The 27,639-nt window shown below is 47.1% G+C and overlaps 2 protein-coding genes across 2 annotated transcripts in view; both read right to left on the minus strand.

Moving 5' to 3' along the window:
• The window catches only part of BORCS5 (BLOC-1 related complex subunit 5), a 714,757-nt gene that overhangs the window by 301,805 nt on the left and 385,313 nt on the right, over nucleotides 1-27,639 (minus strand). The gene's annotated exons all lie outside the window — the stretch shown is intronic.
• On the minus strand, nucleotides 8,438-27,045 carry BCL2L14 (BCL2 like 14). Its single transcript, XM_049783342.1, has 8 exons — nucleotides 26,612-27,045; nucleotides 20,153-20,236; nucleotides 19,473-19,521; nucleotides 19,013-19,041; nucleotides 16,938-16,946; nucleotides 16,687-16,751; nucleotides 12,663-12,929; nucleotides 8,438-8,549 (listed from the first exon to the last, which is right to left on the minus strand). Exons 1-8 carry the CDS (start codon nucleotides 27,039-27,041, stop codon nucleotides 8,511-8,513), a joined length of 972 nt encoding a protein of 323 aa, XP_049639299.1. The 5' UTR covers nucleotides 27,042-27,045; the 3' UTR covers nucleotides 8,438-8,510.

Genomic DNA, 27,639 nt, shown 5'->3' on the forward strand with positions numbered 1-27,639 from the left:
TTTCTTTTTTTTGGTTTTGGTTTTGGGGCCACACCTGGCGACACTCAAAAATCGCTCCTGGCTTAGGGGACCATATGGGATGCCAGGATGCGAACCATCTTCTGTCCTGGATTAGCTGCATGCAAGGCAAACACCCAACCACTGTGCTATTGTATTGCTCCGGCCCCACCAAAAAATTCATTTCTTAGGGCCATAGTTCAAATCTTTTCATGACTTCCCCTTTTAACCCTATCACTGGGAGAATCAGGCTGCTGAGACATCTTCCTTTGAAAAGGCATTTCAGGTAATTATTTCAGTTCATTGTACAGAGGATTTTGTGATACTGAGGGGTAATAGAAAAGTCTTACAGCAGGAGCTGCATATAAATATAGTTATGTTCAGTTGATAAATTAACTCCCTTTTTGTTATATCATAATTTTCATTGTTCTTGATGTTAATAGAGCAATTTTGGTTTTTGGGTATGACCCAAAATCCCAGTAGCGCTCAGGGGTTACTCCTGGCTCTACACTCAGAAATCATTCCTGGCAGGCTCAGGGGACCATATGGAATGCCAGGATTCAAATCACCGTCCCTCTGAATGCAAGGCAAATCATCTTATCTCCATGCTATCTTTCCAGCCCAAGCAATATCATCTTTTGATCAGTATTTTGGAAGACATACTAAAGAGTACAAGGGAGCTATTTACGATTTGAGGCATATTTGTTTTTGGGTCACACCCAGTGGTCCTCAAGGATTACTCCTGGCTTTCCACTCAGGGACATGCCTGGCTAGCTTGGGGACCATATGGGATACCAGACATTGAAAACAGGAAGGCTGTAGGCCTCCTTGCTGTACTATTGCTTTAGTTCTACTAGAGGCCTCCTTCTTGCTGGGGCTGCTCTTAGCTGTGCTCCAGGGACCATGTACTAGTATTGGGGATAGAACTGGGGTTATCTACATGCAAGGCAAGTTCCTTAACCTCTATTCTGCCCATTCCAGCATTTTACTTTGACGTGACAGTGTTTTTATATACATATGCATATATATATATATATATATATATATATATATATATATATATATATATATATATATATATATATATATATATATACACACACACACACATATATATACATACACACACACACACACATACTGGTTTTGGGGCTACACTGGGTGATGATCAGGATTACTCCTGGCTATGTGCTCAGAAAAAATCACTTCTGGCATACCAGGACTCTGGGGGATCAAACCGAGGTCTGCCCCAGGCAGCCGTGTGCAAGGCAAACACTCTTACCACTGTGCTATCACTCCAGCCCCAGTGTATTTATATTTAAAGTGGGTTTTTCTAGGCTACTTATAGCAACCCCTGTCTTAAAAAAAAAAAAAAAAAGGCAATCCATGGGGCTGGAGTGGTGGTGCAAGTGGTAAGGCATTTGCCTTGCAGGTGGCTAACCTAGGATCAACAACAGTTCGATCCCTCTGCGACCCATATGGTCCCCCAGGCTAGGGGCAATTTCTGAGCACATAGTCAGAAGTAACCCCTGAACGTCACCAGTTATGGCCCCCCCCAAAAAAAAAAAACATAAAAGGCAATCCAGTAATCTGCATTTTGTGATGTTTAGACCATTTTCACTTATGATTAGTTTTACTGAATAAACCAACCTGTTTGTCTTCTTTCCTGAGGAGCTAGTCAGGATGTCAGTCTGGAATTACTCCTGACTCTGCTGACAGGGAGGCGGGCAACTACTCCACATGGTGCTGTGCTTGACTGTGTGGTGCCAGTTATCAAACCAGGGCCTCATACAAGGCAAGCACCTTAACTCTTGTACTATCCAGTCCCAGCCCACATTCTTCTCCCATCCCCATCCTCATCCCCCCACTTCAGGTCACCTGGTACACACAGCTTAGGGCATGTTCCTGATGTTGTTCATATAGGGATCAAACCCTGATCCCTTTATTTTTTATTTTTGGTTTTTGGGTCACACCCAGCGGCACTCTGGTTACTCCTGGACTATATGGGATTCCAGGATTTGAACCACCATCTGTCCTGGATTGGCTACTTGCAAGGCAAATGCCCTGCCACTGTACCATCGCTTCGGCCCTGAATAATTGTTTTTAGTGTTACGTCAGTCAGTTCTTCTGGTTGTGTTCATGGGCCATTCCTAGCAGTGCTCTGGGAAACCATAGTTCCCCAGTTGCAACTACAGGTGCATGCAAGGCAAGTACTTAAAATACCTACCAGGGGTCTCAAACTCAATTCACCTGCGGGCCGCAGGAGGCAAACTCGGGGTGATCCTTGAGTGCAAAGTCAGTAGTAAACCTTGAACATTGGGGGGTGTGACCCAAACAACTAAAACAAAAAATAAAAAAAGATTCCTCTAGGGCAGGGCCACAAAATGTTGTACGGAGGGCGAGTTTGAGACCCCTGAGTCCTATACTGTCTCTCCAGCTGCCTAGTTTAAATAATTTTTTTTTCAATTTTCTCACTTTAATTAACTTAAAAATTGTAGTTCTTATGTGTTGTTTTTAGCTGCAGCCTTTACATTTTTAGATGAAATTATGCTTCATGTCTTGTATGGTCACTAACAATTACACCTCCATGTCTTCTAGTACTACTGTTGTCATACACTTCATTCTGCATTTTATAAATCCCACAATTCATTGCTTTTAGGTAGGCCTTTTTTTTTTTTTTTTTTTTTTTTTTTTTGGTTTTTGGGTCACACCCGGCAGTGCTCAGGGACTTCTCCTGGCTCGATGCTCAGAAATAGCTCCTGGCAGGCTCAGGAGACCATATGGGATGCCAGGATTCGAACCACCGACCTTCTCCATGCAAGGCAAACATCTTACCTCCTTGCTATCTCTACGGCCCCATCTCAAAATGTCTTGTTTTCATCTATGCATATTTTTTGTTGGGTATATAATTCTGTCTTGACGGTTTATTTTTGATACTTTGAATATCTTGATTATGTGTTACTCATCAAAAAATGTTTGCTGTCATTTATTTCTCTATGATATGCCTTTATTTCATTAGCTTGGTGGGGGGGGCTGGGATCCCACCCAGCAAATCTCAACCTAACTAAGTTCATTGATAGGGTCTGAGGTTGCAGTGCTGCATAGGCCCTGCAAGTGCCAGGGATTTACCTGAGCCCCCTCTGTGGTGCTCAAAGGACTCCAGGCCCACACTTGGCAGTGTTAAGGGACCATGTGGTGTGGGGACTGAATCAAAGTCTACTGTATGTAAGCAAGAGCCTCTCTCTCTCTCTCTCTCTCTCTCTCTCTCTCTCTCTCTCTCTCTCTCTCTCTCTGTCACACAAACACACACACACACACACACACACACACACAGACACACACACACCAAAACTAATAGCTATTGGCTAGAGCTATAGTATACTCGATATTGCCCTTGTCTTACACATGGCTAGTCCAGTTTTCATCCCATCATCCGTATGGCTCCCCCAGCCCACTAGGAGTGATTCCTACATATTGCTAGGTGTGACCCAAAACCCAAAAACAAGCAAAAAACAACCAGGTGTATTATTAATGGCTTCAATTTTTCTTAGGTGTTTTAGTTTGCTCCTGGCTGTGCGCTCAGAAATTACTCCTGACAGGCTCTGGGGTCCATATGGATGCCAGGGATCAAATCTGGGTTGGCATTATGCAAGGCAAATGCCCTACCCACTGTACTGTTGCTCTGCCCCCATCTAGGTGGTATTTTAACTATCCTGTTTTTATTCATCTAAACCCATGTTTTTGAGAATTTTTTGGTTTTGGCCCACACCTACCAATGTTCAAGGTTTGCCCCTAGGTCAGTGCTCAGGAGTCATTTCTTTTGGTGCTTGGGAAAATATGAATGTCCAGGGATCAAACCCTGAACTCTTACATGCACTCTAGCCTTTTGAGCTATTTCACTGGCTACTTCATTCATTCATTCACTTTATTTTGGAGCTCAGGGACTACTCCTGGCTCTGCACTTAGAAATCTCTCCTGGCAGGCTCTGGTGACCATATGGGATGCCAGGAATCGAACCTGAGTCTGTCCAGGTTGACTGCGTGCAAGGCAAACACTTTACCGCTGTGCTATCTCTTCAGCCCCCATTTTCTTTTTTTTTTAATGTTAGAAAAATTTTTTTTTTACTCTAGAAGTTTGTTTTGGGGCCGGAGAGATAGCATGGAGGTAAGGTGTTTGCCTTTCATGCAGAAGGTCCATGGTTCAAATCCCGGCATCCCATATGGTCCCCCATGCCTGCCAGGAGCGATTTCTGAGCATAGAGCCAGAAGTAGCCCCTGAGCACTGCCGGGTGTGACCCAAAAACCAAAAACAAAAAAAAAAAAGTTTGTTTTGATTCATTTATAATTTTAGGCATTTGACCTTTCTTCCAACTTATTGAAATACATGGAATTAACTATAGTAGTTTTCCCACCACCACCACCACACTGCCATTTTTATTAGTTATACTGTAGAGTAGATCCAGGTCCTCCTCTGCTCCCCACCATGAGGTTTTGCCTTTCCAGAAATCCCAGCCTGGGCTCCCCAGACCTGCCAGAAATCTTGTTTCTTGTTTTTTGGGGTTTTTTGCCCTCACCCCTGCCAGATTTCTTGGGGGCAACGGAACCAATGGTCCCAGAGCTGAGATTCATCACTTCATCCCAGCTATGAGGAAGTAGCTTGAATCTCCTCCAGCTCCTGTTGGTTAACACAGCACCAGAAATTTGAAGACTATGTTGGATGTATACAGCCGTGGCCAGTTCCTCCTCCATGATATTACTTTGTGCCTCAAATTTCTGCCACCTCCAATAAGGATTTACTTGTCTTCCAGTAACTTGGGGCAGAGAGAGCCAAACCCAGTGGTGCTCAGGGTTACTCCTAGCTCTGCACTCTGGCTTCATTCCTGGCAGTGCTCAGGGGAACCACCATATGGGATGCTGGAGATCAAACCCGGGTCAGCCAGATGCAAGGCAAACACCCTCCCCACTATGCTATTGCTTTGGCCCCACTTTTATTTTATTTAGTTATTTATTTTCTTGGGTCACACCTGGCAGTGTGTCCAAAGTCCCCTTTGGGGCCTGGCCTCTTTCATTGCTCAGGTGAAGCCAACACGCTGGAGGACTCTAAATAACATTAGTTTTTCTCTGTCTAATGCTATCAGGAATGTAGATTAATACTGCTTGCTTGTTGTCCTTATAATGGATCTCATTTTGTTGCCTTTTTTTAAAAAAAACATGTCTTGGGGCCGGAGAGATAGCATGGAGGTAAAGCGTTTGCCTTTCATGCAGGAGGTCATCGGTTCGAATCCCGGCGTCCCATATGGTCCCCCGTGCCTGCCAGGAGCAATTTCTGAGCCTGGAGCCAGGAATAACCCCTGAGCACTGCCGGGTGTGACCCAAAAACCAAAAAAAAAAAAAAAAAAAAAAAAAACATGTCTTGTAATTATTAAGTGCCAGATATTGTTACCTTGTTGGTGCCAACTGCTTTTGTGATCCTAGAAAGATTTCTGAGCTTGTTCCTGAACAAGCTACTTGATACTAGTTTATTCCTTTCAGCTCTCCTGTATTCTCCGGCCTACCAGAAGTACATTTAATCAAGCGCTTGTTTTTTTTCCACCTAGGCAAAATTCTCAGTATTCCACCCAGTGCTTGAGTGAATGTAGACATTTTGATCGGGACCCATTTAAATAGATCCTGCTCTGTTCTCTGTGCACTTTGGGGAGTTTATTCCCCCTTATAAATTTCAGGTTTTCCTCGGAAGAACCAGCAATTGTTCTGAACTAACAGAATAGCGTGTTATTGTGATCTTTGAGAATTAGTTCCCTGCTCTTCGGTCGTTATCCTGGCCCCCAACTCCCAATGCCTTGGAAGCAAGTATGAGCATTACAGGGGAGCCTTGTTGAGTTTCAGTGGCTAACTTTGGAGTAACACCTGGTACTGTTGGCTGGTTACCAGAAAAAGCAACTTGAGAAGAAGTTAGAGAGGAGAAGGGATGTACAGATTCCCAAACCATGCTCAGCCTTTCCAACTTTTTTTTTTTTTTTTTCAAAAAAAAAAAAAAAAACCTAATCATGGGGGGAAAAAAAACCCTAACCATGGACTGAATGAAGATAGTACAGCAAGTAGAGTATTTGCATGCAGCCAATTGATCTAATCTCCGACAACCTCCCCCCTACAATAACCAAGCTCGCCCTGATAATGCTTACTATGAGAAATGTTGGAATTAGGTTGAGATATATGAGTTTGTGCTTCTTGTCCGAGGAGTAAAATCTCTAGAGAAGCCCCAGGGGCCAAGGAAGGAGCGTTTCCAGACTGTAGTCTGAGCTCTGGGGAAGGTGCAACCCCTTTCTCCATAACTTCCTTCTCCCATTTCTTAGCTGGCTTCCAAGTTTTGCTTTTCGTCCGGGTGAAAGAACTGGGATCAGTTCTACGAGATGTGCTCCACAAAATGAACTGCTCCTGGGTTCTGAGCCTGTGGCCAGCAGGCAAGACGCAAGGGACCAGCCGCTGGTGGGGGCTGAGTGGTGCCTGGCAGCTCTTGGAGTCCTGGGACTGGGACAGTCTCCTGGTAGACTCAGCTAGATGGAGCAGAATCCTCCCTCCCACTGCTGTTGCCAAGAACTGCCTCTTAGGGAAGGGCCTCAAACTGACACTGGAAGTGGGTTCTGGGAACTCCAAAGAGCATGGGGTTGGACACTCCCTGCAGTATTTTAGTGTTATCCTATGGGGTTGCTTTACTTCTCAGGGGCCACTCTTTAGCACCTCATGCACCAGAGTCCTAAGACATGTCCTTTAAAAGTTTTATTCAAGCAGGAGAGTAAGTTCAGCTGCGGTTATAGCTCGGCCAGAATGGGCAGGTGTTTGGAAACCCTTGTGGAGTCAGCCCAGCTGACACGTACCACACATCCCAACACATCCAGTCTGCTTTCTGGGTGGAAGCAATGTGGCGAGGGGAACAGACAGCATGTGTGGTCCCCACATATGGCAAGCGTTAGGGAAACAAATGAGATGACACTTGTCATCCAGAGAGTTTAGTCTACCCGGAAGTCTGGGGCTTCTTCAGCTCTCTGGTGTGCTATCCATGAGGTCTGATGGACCATCTCATAGGGAAAGGGATCAAATACAGCTCCTCAGTGATTAAAGGATGGTTCACCAAGGTTTCTGCAGGTAGTGGGGTGCAGTGGCAAGGTAGGCTGGAATATGTCGGATTTGTGGCAAAATAGGAAAGATACTATCCCATGAAGGCTCAGAAGTCCAAGCAGTAGGAGGATAGAGACCAGGATGGTCAAGTTATAGCAGAAGTGCTGGTTCCAGAGGCAGAAGCAGACTTGTTCCTGTGTCAATGAAGGGCTTAGTGTGCAAGGGGGTGGAGGGGTGAAGGAGAGATACTGGAGGACGGGATTTACCTGACTGATTCACTTATTAAACACCTGTTTTACATCAGGCTATGTTATTGGGTGCTAGAGATCTCTAAAATTATAAGAGCTTCCAATTTGATAGTATTTTTTAAAATTTATGTGTGTTTTAAGTACTTATTATGGCCCTATTTTACTCACTAAAACACTTTGGAACAGTATTCATTTCACCAAGGCAGTCCACTACTGCTTTGACGGAAGAGGCAACTTTCAGCACTACGGTGCGTTATTGATTTGAACTCTCATGTATGCCTTTGACTGTGGTCTTTCCACATGTGGATTTTACCATCTACTAATTATGATACAGCCGCAAATATGAGTCCCAGGGTCCTGGAGAAGGAGACGGTGAGGTCACAGAGTTCATGGATGATGGTAGGGTGAACTGTTTTCTGCCAAACTGGAAGTTTTGAAACTGCCAATGGAGTTTTACAGAGAAATGAGTCTAAAGAGCAGCTCATGCATGAGACAGGATGTGGAGGTAAATTCAAGTTTCTTTGAGCTGTGTCTAACTCTCACCAACAGGCTTGAAAGAAAGTCTCAAGTCATCTAAATGTAGTTTTAAACTATCAGGGCCAGAGAGCAAGCACAGAGTTTAAGGTACGTAGCTCACACAGAGCTGTGCTTCATTCAACCCCGGGCACTATACATAGTCCTCTGAGCCCTGTTGGGAGTGATCCCTGAACATCGAGCCAGGAATAAGTCCTGAATCACAAGTGTGGCCTGAAAAGAACATAGTCCAGAAACCAAAGAGTAAGCAGATGCAGAATTTATGATTTCTACCTCAGGAGGTGAGCAGATGTCAGTAATGCACCCACCTAATGCTGCCGACTGGATGATGGTCTGGTCCGAACATGTGAATGGGGAAATTGCTATGTGGGTAGTTCTAGCCTTCCCCAGACACTCAACCAGAGGGCCTGAGCTTGTGCGCAAGAAAGGCCATGAGGTTGCATTCGATGAGCACTAGAGACAACCAGGCTTCTCTGGCTGCCTCAGGAGGAAGGATTTTGAATACTCCTTTCTTCTGCCTTTGTGCTTTCAATTTCACTGCAATCGGCCCCAAGACACAGTACAGGAACCAGGCCAGATTGTGGGTCTTCTGGATCAACAGCCTTCCCTCGCTGAATCAGTCTACCTCCTCCTGTGATACCCCAAAGACTTTTTCCTGGAGATGGGGGAAGAAAAATCATTGTAAATGTACACTTTTGAATGTTTTGATGTGAAAACATACCATGACCCATCTTTCTCTTCTAGGCATTACTGGAGCCCAGGGATTAATTGTGGGAGGGAGATTTGGAAAGGTGATTTGGCCTCCCAGGAACTCTTCAATCAAGGACCCAACCACTCCCCAAAAAGCGAGCAGACTAAGTGGACAAAGGCTTTCTTACAAGCTGTACTTAAGGCTGCAAAGAGCAAGGGAGATAGTTCAGAGCTGAAGGACAGGTTTTACATGTGGAAGGCCTGGCGGTTCAATCCCCTGAGCACTGTCAGGAGTAACACCTGAGTTAGAAAGGAGTATTCTGACCCTGAGCATAGACAATGTTTGGTCAGAAATAATGTGTGCATAACCTATTCATAGGCTTGCCATGGCATCAGAAAACTGGATGCACTGAAGGACAGAGAGACCCTTGACTCCCTGGGAAGCTTGTGCATGGAATTTTCCTTCCCCCACACTCTAGTGACATCCAGCCAGCCTCAGGACACCTGGGCCCATGGAAGTGGCAGAGGCTGGCGACTGTCTCCCTCCTGTTCAGTCTCATTTGATCTCCTTCATGAAGTGGTTTCAACTTTCCAACATGGTTCTTGGGAAATGTAGATTCTTGGGGCCGGAGAGATAGCATGGAGGTAAGGCATTTGCCTTTCATGCAGAAGGTCATTGGTTCGAATCCCAGCATCCCATATGGTCCCCTGAGCCTGCCAGGAGCGATTTCTGAGCATGGAGCCAGGAGTAACCCCTGAGCACTGCCGGGTGTGATCCAAAAACCAAAAAAAGAAAAGAAAAGAAATGTAGATTTTCTCTAACTCTCCTCACTTTTACCTCTGCTCCAAACCCATCCAAGAGTCATGATTTTGTGAGCATGCCTCAGACCAGGAAAGGGATAAATCTTGGTGCTCAGGGGCTACTCCCAGCAATACTTGAGGGATAGTATGTTGCTGGGGAGCAAACCTGGGCCTCCAGTCATATGAGCCATTTCTCTGGCTTCGATATTTGTTCTTTTCTTTTTCTTTCTTTGAGAAGAGTTTTGACTATACCTAGTAGTGTTCAGACACCATGTAGATGCTCAAACTGGGGTCAGCTTCATGCAAGGCAAGATCCTTAACCCCTGTATTCTTTCCTACACTTGTCTTAATTAGTCAGAGGGTGGAAGAGAGTACAGTGAGTAGGGCATTTGCCTTGCACATAGGCAACCTGGATTGGAGGTTCCTTGAGCATCACCAGGAGTGATGCTTGAGCATTGCCAGGTGTGACCCTCAAAAAACAAAACAAAGTTAGCCAAATTAGTGGCTAGGAAGTAGCTTGTATCCATGGTTTTTATGTCAAAGGGATCTCTTTGGTGCCCACTACCTGTAGATCTCTGGAGAATAATAATTTCAAAATCAAAATTTATTTCAAAAATGGGAGATTTATCTCTTACTGCTGAGGATTTTTTTCTTTTTGTGGGGTTTGGTGCTCAGGGCTTACTCCTGGCTCTGCACTCAGGAATCACTCCTGGTGACCAAATGGGATGTCAGAATAGAAACCTGGTCGCCATATAGAAGGCAAGCACCTTAACCACTTTACTATCATTCCAGCCCCCTACTGTTGAGTCTTAAGAGTTAGTTATACATTCTAAATACTTCCAATTGCAGATAATTTGCATTTACCTCCATTCTGACTCCTTTTTCCTTCATGAATGGTATCCTTTGAAACAAAGGACTTTGCATTGAATTAAGTCTGATTAGTGTGTATGTGAATATGTGCAAATGTGTGAGTTTGAGTGTGCGGGTGTGAGTATAGAATATAGGTATGAGAGAGAGGAGAGAGAGACAGAGACACACAGAGAGGAGAGAGAGAAAGAGAGTGGTTATACAGCCATGTTATTCACAGACCAGGCTTGACATTTCTGCCCAAGTGATGAAGGAAACAGACATGTGAGAACTGTCCCGAGAACCCAGTTGATGCTGCATCTTTCTGGGAAAGCACAGAAACAGAATTCACAGCAATGTTGAGTTCTGTTTATAGTGTTTACAGTAGTAGTGCTGGAAGAACCAGGAAGGACCTGGGTCAGAGGAGGGCTGCAAGGGGCCCTGGGAAGACTAAAGCTGCAGAGTGAAGAGGACTTGATCCTCCTGATGCACAACTGAGGTATTCTGAATTTTTTTTTTTTGTTTTTGTTTTTTTTGGTTTTTGGGCCACACCGGCGGTGCTCAGGGGTTACTCCTGGCTGTCTACTCAGAAATAGCTCCTGGCAGGCACGGGACCATATGGGACACCGGGATTTGAACCAACCACTTTTGGTCCTGGATCGGCTGCTTGCAAGGCTAACGCTGCTGTGCTATCTCTCCAGGCCCGGTATTCTGAATTTTAAACACAGAGATAAAACTGGAGAGATAGTGGGGGAGCATTTGCCAATCCTGATTTGATTCTTGGCACCACATAGGCATCTTAGTTGAGAGCTTCTGCTGCCAAATCAAAAATAGGAGGAAATGGCAGATGGTGACCTCGTAGGAGCCACTCAAGACCACTTTGCCTCTGGCAGATCAGTTGTTTTTTCCTTTGGGGTCACCAACAAACTCAGCCTACTGGAGGTCCTGTTAATGCTGGGCAGGTCGGGACAGAGCCACACTTGCCACTGCTAAGGGCAGGAAGAAGTGGACAGATCCACCAGCAGCACCCTAGCTGCAGCTGAGCTCCAGGGCACAGACAGATCAGCAAAGCTGCCCCTCAGGGTCCCACAAACTCAGCAACTGGTTGATAGTGGGGAGTTTGCTGAGGCTGAGGGAGTGGGGTGAAGGAGCCTCCTAGGCCTGGTGATTTGAAACATCATTTGCCTGAAAACATCACTGCAGCCCCCCCCCCTTTTTTTTTTATCACTGAGCCCCTGTCAAAGTCTGGATCAAAGTGGCCATGACAAAAAATCACAAACCCTCAATCTCTGAGGATCCCCCCTCCCCCCTGCCAACACCCTGTCAGCCTCAGAGTATGGGAGACCCTCAGCTCCTCCCTACTGCACTCCCAGGGCCTGTGGAATCATTGGGAACTGAAATCTCATCTCAAACTCCAGCACCTCTTCATTTCCTGCTGCATCTGACTGCAGCACCCTCCCCCAGGACCCCTGAGAGTGTGGCAGATATTTATTGATGATGGTGACAAGCATGGAAAATGTGTTTCTGTCAGCGGGGACACATCCCTGGCTGTTCAACTTGTCTGATCTCATAGATCACTTCACAGATCCCTCTCATTCGAAACACTCCCCAGCACCTCACCGCTGAACTCTGAGAAGATTCTTTACTTGCGGGGGTGAGGGGGTGGTTTTTGGGCCACACTCAGCAGTGCTCAGGGTTACACTTGCTCTGCGCTCAGAAATTACTCCTGGTAATGCTCAGGGAATCATATGGGATGCTGGGGATCATCAAACCCTATTTGGCCACATGCAAGGCCAACACCTTCCCCACTTTACAATGGGTCTGGCCCCTGGAAAGATTCTTTTTTTTACTTGTTTGTTTTTCCCCTTGTGGCTATGCCCAGTAGTGCTCATGGTCTACTCCCATCTCAGTGCTCAGGAGTCACTCCTGGCCCCATAAGTCATTCTCAACCTACTTGGCCATCAGTTTGGCACAAGGGCCCAAGGATACAATGCTGCTCAGGCCCTGCATTGTAGAGATGGGGTGGAGGTAAACTGGGCCTCCCTGGCAGTGTTGGCCACAAGGCGCTGGGTCAGAAGCATGCCAAGCAAGTGCCATAACTGCTTTACTATCTCCTAGATCAGAATTTTTGTTTTAAGGCCACATTCAGTGGTGCTCAGGGCTTATTCCTAGCTCTGTGCTCAGGGACCACATCTTGTGGGCCCATTGGACCATATGAGGTGACAGAAGTCAAACCTAGATTGGACATATGCAAGGCAAATACTAACCATTGTACTATTGCTCCAGCTACTATTTTGAGGCTACACCTACAGTCAGGGCTGAATCTTGGCTCTGCACTCAGGGATCATGCCTGGCTATGCTCTGAGGACTTACTCTGCTGTGTCTGTTCTCTGGCCCTGCCCCAATCCACCGTCAAGTGGAAAGCACTTACCCATCCGCCATGCTGCTGGACCCAGGGCGAGAAGTGCTCCTTCAGGTACTTGGTTCCGAAACCCAGTACCCGATTCATGGGGTGGGTGTCAAAGGCCGTGAGCTTGGTCATGACATCAATGGCAAGAGCAGCCTTGAAGCTCTGAGCTCGGACCTCGGACTCTCCTCTGGTGTCCACACCTCTGAGAAACTGGTCTGTGATGGACTTGAAAATGGAGTAGGACAGCCCGTCCTGGAAGCTGTGCATCAAATTCTTATCCCGCTGCAGCTGCAGAAAAAGGAGAAGCATAAGCGTGGCCACTGGGACAGCTGAACAGATGGTGAGGGGATAGAAGTTTTCTAGTCATACTTCCTGTCCATTATACCGGCAGCCTGTACTGAGCACTGCCAGTAGACAAGTGAGCAAGTATCATCTGTGCTTGAGCCCCAGGCCCTCTATTCTGGGCTCCAAATGGTAACCATGATGCTTTGCGAGAGGATATGTCCTCAAGGACAGGGCCAGAGGATGCTTGGCCAACATGCCTCCTCCACTTCCTCGATGGGGAATAATCCTGGGCAAATGAGTCACCCTCACCTTTCTTTCATCTCTGACGATGCTCCCTGTGACAGTGAAAGGCAGACCATATACCATAGTGACCACCTCCACTCCCAGCCTCCCTTTTCAGAATGGTTCTGGAATACAGGATTTTTGTTTGTTTTAGGACCACACCCACTGATACACAGGACTAACTCCTGGGAATCACTTCTGGCTTGGAGGATTATATGGGATACAGAGGATCGAATTAGGGTTGGCTGTGTGTAAGACAAATAAATGCCTTACCTGCTATACTATCACTCCAGCCCCCAGAGTATAGAAATCACTTCAAAATAATTTTCACCAGGCTGGGAAGTAGCTCAATGGTCAGGGAGTATAAGGGAGATAGCTCAGCTTTGTATGTGCTAAGACTGAACTCCAGGGGCCAGAGCAATAGCACAGCAGTAGGGCATTTGCCTTGCATGCAGCTGACCCAGGAGAGATGATGATTTGATTCCCAGAATCCCAGATGGTCCCCCGAGCCTGCTTGTGTTTACACCCCTGACTGCATACTCAGCTTCAGTATTGAGCCTAAGATTTTTCTTTTCTTTTCTTTTGGGGGGTGGGGGGTTGGGTCACATCCGGCAGTGCTCAGGGGTTATTCCTGGTTCTATGCTCAGAAGTCACTCCTGGCAGGCTTGCGGGGGACCATCGTATGGGATGCCAGGATTCGAACGGGAATCCATCCTTTGTTGTCAGCATGCAAGGCAAATGCTGTGCTATTGCTCCAGCCCCTGAGCCCAAGATTCTTACTAGCTTTCACAGTGCTGGGGATCAAACTGTGGGCCAACGTACACAAAAGGCAAGTGCTCTGTTTTAAACTACATCCCCAGCATCCTCAGCCCAAGTACTAAAACACCAGCTAAAATAGTTGAGAATTTCTTGGAATGGTCTGGAATGAGGGGCAGGGCTGGGCATTGCTTGGGACTGCCTCAAATTTTCCTAACTGCCCTCTAATCCTTGACTCCTTTCCATGGCCCTTCCAAGTCTATTTCATTCCTGACCCCTCTCTACATGCATCTCTGCTTTTCCTCTCTGGGGCTTAGAGCCACACTCTGCCTCCAGTTGGGTGCTGGGGTGAGTGCAGCCACCCTGGAAAATTCTGTAGGTGTGAAGACATACATGTGTGGGAACAGAGACCAGATGCCTCTTTGGAAACCTGCTAGTTGGCCTTGAGGAAGAAGCAGCCGGCTGGGGTTATGGTGTCTTATGGCAATTGTGGGTAAAGGGAACTTACAGGGGAGACCAACACACTTCTTAAACCTCAAGGGTCCATCTCGATGCTCACCTGAAGCACGAATGAGCAGGGATGCCTCTAGCCCAATGACTCCATGGAAGAAATTGGACTTAAGCTCCAGACTGAAGCTAGTATCCATCCCAGGACTGGACGAACAGCTTATTCAGGGGCTGGGGAGATTCTTCAAAGACTGGACCCAGAATTTGAGCCTGGTTCCCTAAGATTGTCTAGTGGACCTCTAAAAGCCACCAAGCAGGAAGAAACACTTCCCCAGGCTAGCTTGCTCCTCCTCCGGGACACAGGACTCAACTGCTATGGGGATGCCCATGGGGGTCCTCACTGTTACTGTCTAGGAACATCTCCCTGTCAGCAGTGTGTTAAGTACAGAAACTGATTTGAGGGTGGGAAGGGAGTGGCCAAGCCTGGGCAGCCTCTTGCACATTGTGGTGAGAAGGAGGAAGTCTGAGGACCCCAGAACCCCTGAGCTAGGAAGAATCCTGCAGCACTCTACTGGTTGCCCAGGTCTACACTGAACTGTGGGCTCTCTCTGGAATCCTGGTGCCTGCAAACTCATCCTTCCCAAATCAGCCCTTGACCCAAGGCTGCCCCGTATTCTCTTTCAGCTTCTCCTTTGCTGTATCTGCCTTGCCCTCTTTACCTCCAGGCGCCATCTTTGGCAGCTACTTGCAGGCGCTGCAGAGCACGCCTGGTTGGCAGATGGGAGAACAGCCCACCAATGCTGGTCATGTTCAGGTGCAGAAGCCTAGCACTTCCTTTAGGGAAGTGGAGGAAGATTTGAGACACACCCAGCAGTGCTCAGGGGCTACTCCTGGCTCTGTGTTCAGAGCAACCCTTGGCAGGGTTCCATTGACTGAACCTGTAGCAAGTCAGCCCCTGAAGAGTTCATTTTTATTATAATCCTTTTTTTGTTTGGAGGATACATGCATTACTTCTGGCTCTGGATCACTTCAGGATTACTCCTGAAGAGGTTCAGTGACCATATGAGGTGCTGGGTATCTAACATGGGTTGACTGCATGCTAGGCAAGTTTCCTACCTGCTGTACCATCTCTCCAGTCCTCTCTTCTTTCCTTTTTTTTTTTTTTTTTTTTGATTTTTGGGTCACACCTGGTGACACTCAGGGGTTACTCCTGGCTATACACTCAGAAATCTCTCCTGGCTCGAAGGACCATATGGGACATCAGGTGATCAAACCACGGTCCGTCCTGGGTCAGTTGCATGCAAGGCAAATGCCCTAACTATACACCACCACTCTGGCCCTCCTTTTCCTTTTTCTTTTTCTTTCTTTTTTTTTGGGGGGGGAGCCACACCCATTTGATGCTCAGGGGTTACTCCTGGCTACGAGCTCAGAAATTGCCCCTGGCTTGGGGGGACCATATGGGATGCCGGGGGATCGAACTGTGGTTCGTCCTATGCTAGCGCTTGCAAGGCAGACACCTTACCTCTAGTGCCACCTTCCTGGCCCCTCCTTTTTCTTTTTTAATGGAGAGGGATAGGGCATACCTAGCAGTGCTTAAGGCTTATTTCTGGCTTTGCACTCAGGGTTCACTCCTGGAGGGCTCCGGAGAACATATAGGTTGGCAGGAATTTAATCCAGGTTGGCTTGCATGCAAGGCAAGTGCCCTACTCACTGCTCTGGCCCCTCTTCTACTTTGTTGATTAAAATCACAACTTGTCACTACTCTAGGAGAGGAGACCAGAAGTTTTACAGTTAACACCCACTTGCCTCTCTGGCCAAACTAACAAGAAAGACCAGCTTAGCAGTTCTAAGAAAGGATTTTAGAAAAGTTCAAGGTCTGGGGTCTCTGTGAGCTGAAAAATCCAGGCTGCAGGGAAAATGAGTCTCAGCTTCACTGGGGAATCGGTTACATGGGGAAAGAGGTTTATAATTCTACTCAGCACATTTTAATTTATTGGTGTCTTATTCTTGCAATAACAAAGTTACTTTTTTCATTTCCAAAGAATTCTAGCAAGGTTCCAGAAGGTTCTCTTATGTTTTCCAAAGTGATTCATTTCGGAGAGGCTGCCAGCATGAAGTAGTTTGACTCCAAAGGAAATAAAATTGAGGATTAAGTGGGAAGCAGACCTCTGCACAGGACAAAGGCTGTGTCCTGGGGTGCAAACCTGGCTCTGTGTCCCATGTTTCAATGCACAGGCACAGAGAGAGATGATACATTAGCTCAAGAAGCCCCTACCTCTCTTTCCAGCTGATCCCCTGAATATTTCAACAGCTCGACAATTCTGGTGATTGCATGGTCTTCTATATCTGCCAGGAGAAAATTCCAGTTATTTCTTCTAAGAGGGGGAAAAAAAAAACCTTAAAATTTTCCAGGAATAATACTTGTGTCTGGCTAGAGGTTGAGAAGGAAAAGTAAATGCTTTGCAGTGCTCAGAGCCAGTGAAATCATACCTGGCATCTTCTATCAGGCACATATTATCCCAGAACCTCCGTTCTCTAGCCTCCTCTTCTTTCCCCCTTCTTCTACACCCCCCCCCAATTCTCACCATGAAATCCATCATTCTGTTTACAGTAAGAATGATGTTGGGCACATTAGTTCTGCTCCCCATGATCCGTTCCCAAAGGCTATTTAGGCACATTCCTCTCTGGTCTTTAGGCATTTCCTAAATGTTGGGCTTTTTCCATATGGACAGCACAAAATTCCCTATTGGATTACACCCCTATTTGTATTAGCTGTTAAAAAGCTGAGGGGCCAGGGGAGGGGTGGTGGGACTCAGAAATAGAGTACATGTCTGTCTCACAAATAGAGGTTCTGGATTCCATCCTCACCCCCACCCCTCCTCCCAAAAAATACCAGAAAAAGAAAGTCTAGAGCCTGGGTCAGGAGTTCCTTAGTGCCTAAGAACTGTGAGATCAGGTCCACTGCCACTTACACTGAGCCATTGCTCAATCCTGGCCGATCAGCTGTCTGGGGTCATTGTTGGGGCAGAAGAGATGCGTGGTGGGTGCAAACACCTCAACAGAAGGGTGTGACCCATCTGAGCACCATAGAAAAACATGCCAGCAGTACAACAGTGTGTGTCTGATCTCCAGTCATTGCAGTTTCAGCATCAACTGATGGGGAGGGGACATGGTGGGAGGGTAAGGGATGAAGGCAGATTGCAGAGACAAATTTGTGGCTTCTCTCTCCAAAGAAGTTAGTCTAATGTCTTGGGTCCTGGCCTGCTTTGGGGGTGGGGTGGGGGCTTCACCTCATTTCTAAACTCATTTGATCTCCCACTTTTTTCACATGATCTTTCACAGTGGATTTATTATAGCACACTAAATGCATACTAGTTATAGAATGCCTTTATAAGAAAGTGGAGTGAGGGCCCGGAGAGATAGCACAGTGGCATTTGCCTTGCAAGCAGCCAATCCAGGACCAAAGGTGGTTGGTTCGAATCCTGGTGTCCCATATGGTCCCCCGTGCCTGCCAGGAGCTATTTCTGAGCAGACAGCCAGTAGTAACCCCTGAGCACTGCCGGGTGTGGCCCAAACACCAAAAAAAAAAAAAAGAAAGAAAGAAAGAAAAAGAGAGAGAAAGAGAAAGAGAAAGAGAGAGAGAAAGAAAGAAAGAAAGAAAGAAAGAAAGAAAGAAAGAAAGAAAGAAAGAAAGAAAGAAAGAAAGAAGAAAGAAAGAAAGAGAGAGAGAAAGAGAGAAAGAAAGAAAGAAAGAAAGAAGAAAGAAAGAAGGTAGGAAGGAAGGAAGGAAGGAAGAAAGAAAGAAAGAGAGAGAGAAAGAAAGAAAGAAAGAAAGAAAGAAAGAAAGAAAGAAAGAGAGAGAGAGAAAGAGAGAGAGAAAGGAAGAAAGAAAGAAGGTAGGAAGGAAGGAAGGAAGAAAGAAAGAAAGAAAGAAAGAGAGAGAAAGAAAGAAAGAAAGAAAGAAAGAAGAAAGAAAGAAAGAAAGAAAGAAAGAAAGAAAGAAAGAAAGAAAGAAAGAAAGAAAGAAAGAAAGAAAGAGAGAGAGAAAGAGAGAGAGAAAGAAAGAAAGAAGAAAGAAGGTAGGAAGGAAGGAAGAAAGAAAGAGAGAGAGAAAGAAAGAAAGAAAGAAAGAAAGAAAGAAGAAAGAAAGAAAGAAAGAAAGAAAGAAAGAAAGAAAGAAAGAAAGAAAGAAAGAAAGAAAGAAAGAAAGAAAGAAAGAAAGAAAGAAAGAAAGAAAGAAAGAAAGAAAGAAAGAAAGAAAGAAAGAAAGAAAGAAAGAAAGAAAGAAAAAAGTGAGTGAAAGCATGAGATGGCAAAATTTTCTCCCTCCTCACTGGCTAGCCTCCTCACAGACAACTGTGAACCTATGTGTAGGACATATTGGGAGGAAGGAAGGCTTTTTCTTGTCTAAAAACTTGCTAACACTTATCTTTTGTTTTTTTTTTGGTGGAGGTTGGAGGGTCTGTGGGGTGCTTGCTAGAGATGGAGCCCAGATCTCACACATACAAGGCCACACTTTTCCTGCTGTATTCTTTCTCTGGACCCCCCTGCATGTAGTTTTTTGGGTTTGTTTGAGCTCTAGGCCTGTGCACAGGACTTACTTTTGGCTCTGGGTTCACTTCTGGAGTTGCTCAGGGGGTCAAATTGGGGTGCCAGAAATTGAACCTGGGTCTTCTGTGTGCAAGGCAAGCATCCTACCCAATGAACTATCTCTCCTGCTCAAGGTTTTGGTTTTACTGTTGAGCCACATCCTCAAAACTTGCTAACAAGAGGATGGAAGTAGTTTCAGGAAATCAGGAGAAGTGAGGGATGGAGAGTGCACCTCCTTATTAGAACAGACCAGGCCCTCCTGTCCCCTAGATCAGCAGAGGAATTTGCCCAAGAGGGCTAGGGATGGGCTAGTGGGAGATGCTGGGTTGTGTTGGGGGGGCAGTGGGAGGCTGGCTCTGTGTGACCCTCCTCCCCAAAAGGGGACACTGCAGGCGCTGCTCATGACAGACATAACCCAGAGCATGGCTGGGTTTTGGGGGTCACTCTCCAGCGCACACAGTGAAGGGAGACGCCTTTTTTATGCACACACACCAAGGCATCTCCTTTATCCTCCGGAACCCTCACTCAACCTCTCACTAATTTTGTTCCCCAACTCTCCCTTTCAGTTTTGGCAGTCTTCAGGCTCACAAGATGGGGAGACCCAGATACTCTGGAGAAAGAGGTCTTGCTGGGTCCCTGCCCCAGAGTGTGGGGAGATAGCTATAAGTAGGAGAAGGAGCCAGAGCACCTCCAGTGTGCCTATCCTCCCACTTCACCTACATCCAAGACTTTTATTAGGACTCAGCAGTGAGTTTGGACAAGTGGATTGGATCTGCAGTGGAATTCAGACAGCTGTGTAGCCCCCCAGCTGCCCTGTCCTCTTGTCCGGTGTCCCCGATTCCCACGTTGGGCAGGGGGTGGGTTCCTTGATGCATGCCCAGCCCAAATCAGGGCTGGTTTATTACCTATCTTGCCGCCACCGACGAAGCGGATCCTGGTGTTGGCTCCCTGTGGCTGGATGTCGGGCACCTGATACAGAAAGTTCCCTTTGGACCCGAGACTTGGTCCCTGGTTTTCCAGAGGTGGCCAGGAGTTGACGGGCACCTGATGCAGAAAGTTCCCTTTGGACCCGAGACTTGGTCCCTGGTTTTCCAGAGGTGGCCAGGAGTTGACGGGCACCTGATGCAGAAAGTTCCCTTTGGACCCGAGACTTGGTCCCTGGTTTTCCAGGGGTGGCCAGGAGTTGACGATCTCAGCAACACGTTTGGCAACCGAGACCACTTTGGGGTCCACAGCTGGAAAGAGAAGTAAAGAAACAGGCTCATTAGTATGCACAGTAGTCTTGCTGGCAAACCCCAGCCAGAGTGAGGGGCGAATGGGGGGCGGAGAGGCCCCATTCTTTGGAGACTGCTGGCAGTTGCCTGGCAGAGCCTGGGGCAGGGAAGTTCACAAGGGGAATGATTGCCACCCCAACACAATAGTCCCTTTGCACCCTCTTTTTGATATCTTGCAAACTTAGGGTCCCCCCTTCTCCTTTGCCCAGGGAAGAAACAATAAGAGAGGGCTGGGTTCTTTGCTTGAGGGAATGCTCATTGGGCTTTTGTTTTTATTCTTTCTTTTTTCTGGACACCCTTTGTGCACCGGAGAACTGGCCCCTACCTCACAGAAGGGCATTCAATCGTTTGACAAGGCTTCGGGGTTGTCACTGACAGAACTGTCTCTGCTTGCTCTCAGGCCAGTCATTACTCAAGCCTCAAGCAGGCATTCAGGCAAGTATCTCTCATTGGCCTGCAGTATCACATGCTTGGTGAACACTGATAGGTTCCCAGAGCCATCGTGGAGCCAGGAAGCCACAGTGCATGTGGCCTCCAAGGACACTTGATGCAGGTCCAGTTATATTGCACAGCCGAATTTTGGAATGCAGTGTTTGGGGTGGCTTTGGGCCAGGGATGTGGCTCAAGGCAGAGCACATGCCTTGCATTCTTGAGGAACTGAGTTCTACACCCCGCACTGCATTACTACTCCCATACCCAGTACTTCCAGGTGTGACCCTGAGCATGAGCATGTGTGAATATGTGTGAATATGTGTGTGTGTGTGTGTGTGTGTGCGCGCGTGCGCGTGTTTCTCCTCCGTAATAGGGTGGCCTCTATTGAAAACACATAGTAACTAAGCAGTCATAGATGGGACAGTCAAAGATGTCTTTGCCAGGTTGATGAGTTGTTCAGAAGTAAAGGTTTCAGTGTTGATTGTCATTAACTTCTTTACTTCATTTCACTTTTATAGACTTGTTCCACTTCTGGGCACTCACTGAAGGGATGATCTATCCATAACGTGGATAGGCCAACATTTTCCTTTTCACTTTAATAAAACAAATGGACTTCCCATTTTGGAATCACCTTAGTACAGCTCACCGATGGCCATGCATGGGCCCAGTCACATCCAGAGGCTGCCTCCCTGGGAGTCCTGTCCTGTGCTGAGGCCCCAGGTCTGGGAAAGAAAGCCAGTAGGTGGCTCTTCTCTAATTGCAGCAGCAGAGCTGTCTGTGTCCATCTTGCATAAGGAGAAGGTCCATTGTAGTGTTAAATAATTAACGATTGTGCTGGGTTGAGAAGGATGGAGGCCTTTATTCTTAGGCCATGTCCACGTGGCTTCATCCCCCATCAACCAGTGGGTCTGGGGTCCAGGAAAGCGACGGGTATTGAACTCACTCACAGGCAGGCTTCAGGAAGCATCAACTTTATTCATGCCCTATCCACCACATGTGTGGCCTATATCATAACCTTTTAAGCATTCAGCCATTCTTAGCTAGCCCTGCATCTTAACTCCTTTCAGCCATCTTCCCTTTGACCTCCATGCAGGCAAAAGACCAAAAAGGGGGCGTAATCCCCTCTGGTTAAAGCCTTATCTACCTTTTCCAAGACCCCTCCCAGGAAATGGGCAGGGTATTGCTGGTAAGGTCAAGTTATCTAGGAAGAATGGGGGGGATGAGGCTTTAGTCCATGAAGTCCCCAAAGGCCATCCCAGCCCACCCTCAGCCCCTGCCATGTGCAAGACAAACAGCAGGGCTGGAAGTGCCCTGTCGAACCCTGGAGGTTGAGTTCCATGACTGGAAGGTATGACTAGATGGTGCAAGATAAAATGTGCTCCTGAGACATGATCAACACATTCTGAAACAGATTAACTAGCTTTAGCTAAGGCCCATTTGAATTTTCTTGTTTAGGGCCAGAGTGATAGCACAGCTGCAGGGCGTTTGCCTTGCACACAGCCAACCCAGGACAGACCCGGGTTTGATTTCCAGCATCCCATATGATGCCCCGAGCCTGACAGGAGCGATTTCTGAGTAGCCCCTGAGCACCGCTGAGTGTGGCCCAAAAACAAAAAACAAAAAAACAAAAAACAAAAAGAAAAGAAATATTCCTGTTTACAAAACTGGGAAGGAAAAAAGGGGAGCAATTTTCTTTTTTTTGGTTTTGGAGTCACACCTGGCAGCGCTCAGAGGTTACTTCTGGCTCTACGCTCAGAAATCGCTCCTGGCAGGCTCAGGGGACCATATGAGATGCCAGGATTTGAACCACCGTCCTTCTGCATGCAAGGCAAACACCCTTATCTCCATGCTATCTCTCTGGCCCCAGCAATTTTCTTCTTGTCAGAGTTGGTTGGACCTATCTGATATGTGAAGGGGTGTTCAGAAAACAGGTAGGCTGCCCAACCTGTGGGTCTTTTTGTTGTTGCTGTTGTCTTGTACCCAGTGATGCTGAGTGCTCATTCTGGCTCTGCACTTGGGAATTATTCCTTGTGCTGCTGCTGTGGGTATTTAGATGTCAGATATTCAACCTGAACTGGCCAAATGCAAGACAGAGTTCTTCTTGCTGTATTATCTCTTCACTCCCTCCCCTGCTCCTTTGGGGTCTTTTAGAGAGGTCACTGCAGAACCAAAGAGACCAGGAAAGCAGGGTGTGTGATAAGGCATTTCTTTGAAAAAGCAAAGGCAGAAAAATTTAGAAGAGATTTTCCATGAGAGAGGCTGCTGTTTTCCTTAGTACTCATTTTCTCTTCTTTCTGAGTAACAGACTCTTAAAACATCACAGGTAGCAATGGGACCAGCTGAGAAAACAACATATTCCAAACTCCTTGCAGTAAAGGAGTGGCCTGTGAAATTTAAGAAGTTGGGTGCAGTTTTGAGAAAGCACTCTCATGGGGGATTGAGTTATCCAGAGAATAGTCAACACTTGTCTTCTCAATGCTTATCTTTCTTCCTGTTTTGGAATGTAGTCACGATGGCTGGAGCCCTAGCATCCACTTTGGAATGTAAGAGGGGAGATTGTAGAAAGGAAATTTCATTAAGAGCATGGAGTTCCAGTTACCAGGTTTGGGTCACCAAAATTTACTAATATTAATGAGAGAGGAAGAAAAATCTCTATATTATTGAAGCCACAGCTATTTTCCTACTATATGTTGTTGGACCTAATCTTAATTATAACATGCTGCAAACTGTTGAAGCATAGCTTTGGAAAGTAGTCTTTACATCCCCTAACAGGCCTCTAACAGAGATTTTTGTCTTGGGACAGAACCTCCAAGTTCTCATTGAACTATGGTATCTGAGTGCTGGAAATAGTGGTTTATGCTAAACCATGGCCTAGGGTTAAAAGAACCAAAGGAAAGGCACATGCTAAGCTGCGCTCTCTCTAGGTCGAGATGGAAATAGAATGAGAGGCCCTCATAGGGCCTCATAGGGCTTAGCCAAAGCACAACTGAGTAACCACTCACATAATGGAGGCAAGAAAGCAAGGAGAGAGGAAAGTGAGAAGGGAGGACAGATCACACAAGTTTAAAGCTGAGGCGGGCAGCCCCTTCTGTTGAGAGACCTTTACTGGTACTTGTTTTTGATCATGGGAAGAAATCAGAGGAGGATTTTTCTTCTCACCATCAAAAGCCAAAAAGTGCAACAAGGGCTGGGAAGAGAGCTCCAAGAGGGGTGGGAAGGTTTGATGGTCACAAGGTCCCTGAGCTCTGCAATGTATAGGAAGGAGACCATGAATACTGCTGTTGTCCATGAATACTGCTGCTGTGTTCCCAGCCCCAAGACACAGAGTCTGGAGAACATAGTTAAAGCACTTTCATTGCAAACAATGACATACAAAATGGGCCCCTGAGCACTGCTGGGTGTGCCCTGAAAATAGAAAGGGAGGGGCCAGGCAGTGGCGCTAGAGGTAAGGTGCCTGCCTTACCTGCACTAGCCTTGGACGGACCTCGGTTCGATCCCCCGGCATCCCATATGGTCCCCCAAGCCAGGAGCGACTTCTGAGCACATAGCCAGGAGTAACCCCTGAGCGTCACCGGGTGTGGCCCAAAAACCAAAAAAAAAAAAAAAAAAAGAAAAGAAAAGAAAATAGAAAGGGAAAAGAAAGAGGGAGAAAGGAGGGAGAGGTGGAGGAAGAAGAGGAGAGGAGAGAAGAAAGGAAAGAAATAGAGAAAGAGTAAAGAAAGGAAAGATGAAGGTAGGAAGGAAGGTAGGAAGGAAGGAAGGAAGGAAGGAGGAAGGAAGAGGGTGAGGGGAATGCAGAAGAGAGGGGAAGGATGGAAGGAAGGAAGAATGGAAGGAAGAAAAGATGGAAGGAAGGTAAGGCAGATAGAGACTGAAGGAAGGAAACAAGGAGGGAAAGAAAGGAGGAGAAAAGGATTTGGGTGTTGGGCTGTGGGGTTGGCTCAGCTCCCTCCTCAGACTGCTGTGTGTACTCAGTCCCTCCTGCTTCTCTGAGCCTGTATGTGTGTGTGATGAGTTTTGAGCGGTGGACCTGGAACTGCTTCTTCCCTCAGCTTTGCTAGCAGGGGGAGCCTGTGGTCATTTCTAGTTCTTTCTTTGAGGGGTCCTCATGTAGCTGTATCTGTAGGGTATATTATTTAGCCATTAGCTTGGTCCCTGTAGAATTTCATTATCTACATGTTTTTATAAGCAATTAATCTGGAGGCCTCCCAAGTGTTACTCAGGAGACCTAGTGTCCCCACTAGGCCAACTAACTGGTGTTTCAAATTTTCAAAAAGAAAATAATGCCTATGCCAGGCATTACTTCAGCCAGATCCAAATCCCAAGCATTGCTGTCTCAGGTAGGCCTAGGTGAAAGGTTGCAATTGCCTGTGTGTGTGTATGATAACCCTGACCATAGTGTTCCTTCTGAAATTCTCAGGCGGGGCATAGATATTTCCTTGAAGATGGCAACGCTAGTTCTGAGCCGATATACAGTATATAGGGCATTTGCCTTGATGTGGCCGACCCAGGTTTTATCCCCGCCATCCAAGATGGTCCCCCGATTCCCACCCAGAGTGACTCCCGAGTGCAAAACCAGAGTAACCCGTGAACACAAACCACCCTGTGCATCCCCAAACCCTTTCTCCTTCGAAACAAGATGGGGAGACTGGAAAGCTGTCTGGGGACCACGATTCTGGCCCCCCTCAAAGCGTGATATGTTCTACATCACATTTAAAAAGTGAAGCACTGCTGCCACCTGTTGGCTGACCAGAAAGACACAGTCCCCGACTTTCCAGCCCATCTAGGTGTGGGCTGCCCCAAATAAGCCCTTGGCAGGGGAAGAAGTCTTGAGGCTTGAAACAAGTTTGGGTAGAGAGAAGGCAAGTCTCGGAGAAAAGCCCCATGAAGAAAGGTCTTGCCCACAGGCTTCTTAGTTGCTTACTATCTTGAAAAGTACTTCCACCCAGAGACTTTGCATGTGTGGGAGATCTCTGTCCTCCCAAATCCGATAGAAATTCAAAGACCTGAGTTCGTGTGTCCAGAGTTCTGACTTTTGTATTGGTCCATGAAGAGGGAGGCTGGCAATTTGCATAGCAGACATGCTTTGTTGTTGTTTGGTTTCTGGATCACACCGGCAGCGCTCAGGGGATACTTCTGGCTCTATGCTCAGAAATCGCTCCTGGAAGGCTCAGGGGACCATATGGGATGCTGGGATTCGAACCACAGTCCTTCTGCATGCAAGGCAAACACCCTACCTCCATGCTATCTCTCCAGTCTCCAGATGTGTTTTTAAATTATTTTTTGTTTGGGGGCCCACATCTGGTGGTGTTCGGGTCTTCACCTAGCTCTGTATACAGGGACCTTGCCCCAGTGGTGCTCTGGGAACTGTACAGTGCTGGGGACCAAATCCTGCCTTTGACATGCAAAGCATGTGCTTAGTCCTTGGTGTTTTCTCCCTGGCTCAGAACATGTATTTAGAGACTGTGGTGCAGCAAATCCTTCCTGGGCTACTTTAGTGCCATCTTGGGTTTCTGTCCAGTCTGGAGGAGAAAAATGGGCATGGCAAGGAATGGAGAGGTAGTCATGGTTTTAAGGCACTTGCCTTGAATGTGGCTAGCCCTGCTTTGCCAGAAATGATCTCTTGAGTACAGGGCCAGTAATAAGCCCTGAGCGCGTGAACAAGATATGGCCCCCAATTAAAAACAGCAAAGTGATTCTCTCTTCTTTTTTTGGAAGGAATATCTGGTGATAATCAGGGCTTACTTATGGCTCTGCACTCAGAAGTCACTCCTGGTCTCAAAAGCCTTAGGAGAAGCGATTCTTAATACTACTAACTTAGGGAGCAAGGGTCCATGGACATATTCCCACATGAATGTGAGCCCAGGGAAAGACCCAGAAGGTGGGCAGGAGACCATTGCTTACCTTTGGGTTCCACGCGCTGTTCCACATTCGAGAGGGACCGGGTCCACTGCTGTCCCTGGGGTCCAGTCTGGCACTTCTCTACTTTGGGGCTCTCAGAATCTACTTCACAAGCGCTCTGGAACTCTTCCTTTTCCGCGACCCCGAAGAGCGTTCTCCAAGAAGACTTTTTCTTGGTGAGACTGATGGTCTGTTCGGGGGCCGAGGACTGTCTGGCCGCCCACGGCAGCGAGGGCCACGATTCGCTGGCCGCCCAACTCCCGAGTCCTTTCCCCAGGCTGCGTGTCCTGGGCCGTTTGGGCGAGAAGAGAGTAGAGTGGTTTTTGAAGACGTGGTGTTTGACGTAGTAAGCCAAGATCTGGAACTCGACACTCCCGGAGTCATCCTCTTCCAGAGGGATCTCTTCCAGGTCGTTCAGGCTGGCGGTGCACATAGTAGGCCTGCAAAGACACCAGTCCATGGTCAGTCAGCAGCCCCCAGGCAAACCTGGAAGCGATGGGGAGGGAGTCTGGAGCATGAGCTGGACACGTGTGGCACAGCTTGAAGGAAAAAAAAAAGAGTGAAAAGGAGGGCTACCAGGGATGGAAGAGCCAGTGTTCTTTCTGAAAATCAAGTCTACAGAGCCGGGGAGAGGGAACAGCCACTGGAACCAGTAGGAGATGGAAACCTAGCTACTTGCAAGGTCCAATATTTTGCAAGAGAGAAGAGGTTCCAGTAGCTGGATGGATTTTGGGTACTTGAGAGGGTGGGCAGAAAGAAGAATATGGGTGGGTTTGGGTTTCTTTTTGGGTAGAGGGGCATTCCCAGCAATGCTCTGTCTGGCCTTACTTACACCTGGCTCTGTGCTCAGGGATCACATCTGGCAAATTCAGGGGACTACATGGGATGGTGGAGATTTAATCTAGGTTGGCTCCATGCAAGGCAAGTGCCTTGCCTGCAACACTATAGCTCCAGTATCATAGGTGGGTTTCTTGAAGCTTTGAAGACTGAAAGGTGGTACAGGTATCGACCACTGTTTGAAAGTGCTAGAT

This window comes from Suncus etruscus, chromosome 11 (assembly GCF_024139225.1).
Source record: "Suncus etruscus isolate mSunEtr1 chromosome 11, mSunEtr1.pri.cur, whole genome shotgun sequence".
In the NCBI taxonomy this organism is placed as follows: domain Eukaryota; kingdom Metazoa; phylum Chordata; class Mammalia; order Eulipotyphla; family Soricidae; genus Suncus; species Suncus etruscus.

What these genes read in the sequence shown, in the direction of transcription:
- BCL2L14 (XM_049783342.1), bottom strand. Translation starts at nt 27,041, where the DNA reads ATGTGCACCGCCAGCCTGAACGACCTGGAAGAGATCCCTCTGGAAGAG. An exon ending in ACAGCGCGTGGAACCCAAAG is followed by an intron (nt 20,237 to 26,611) that starts GTAAGCAATGGT and finishes TTCTCTTTCCAG; the next exon opens with CTGTGGACCCCAAAGTGGTC. An exon ending in TCCAGCAGCATGGCGGATGG is followed by an intron (nt 8,550 to 12,662) that starts GTAAGTGCTTTC and finishes CCCCATCTCCAG; the next exon opens with GAAAAAGTCTTTGGGGTATC.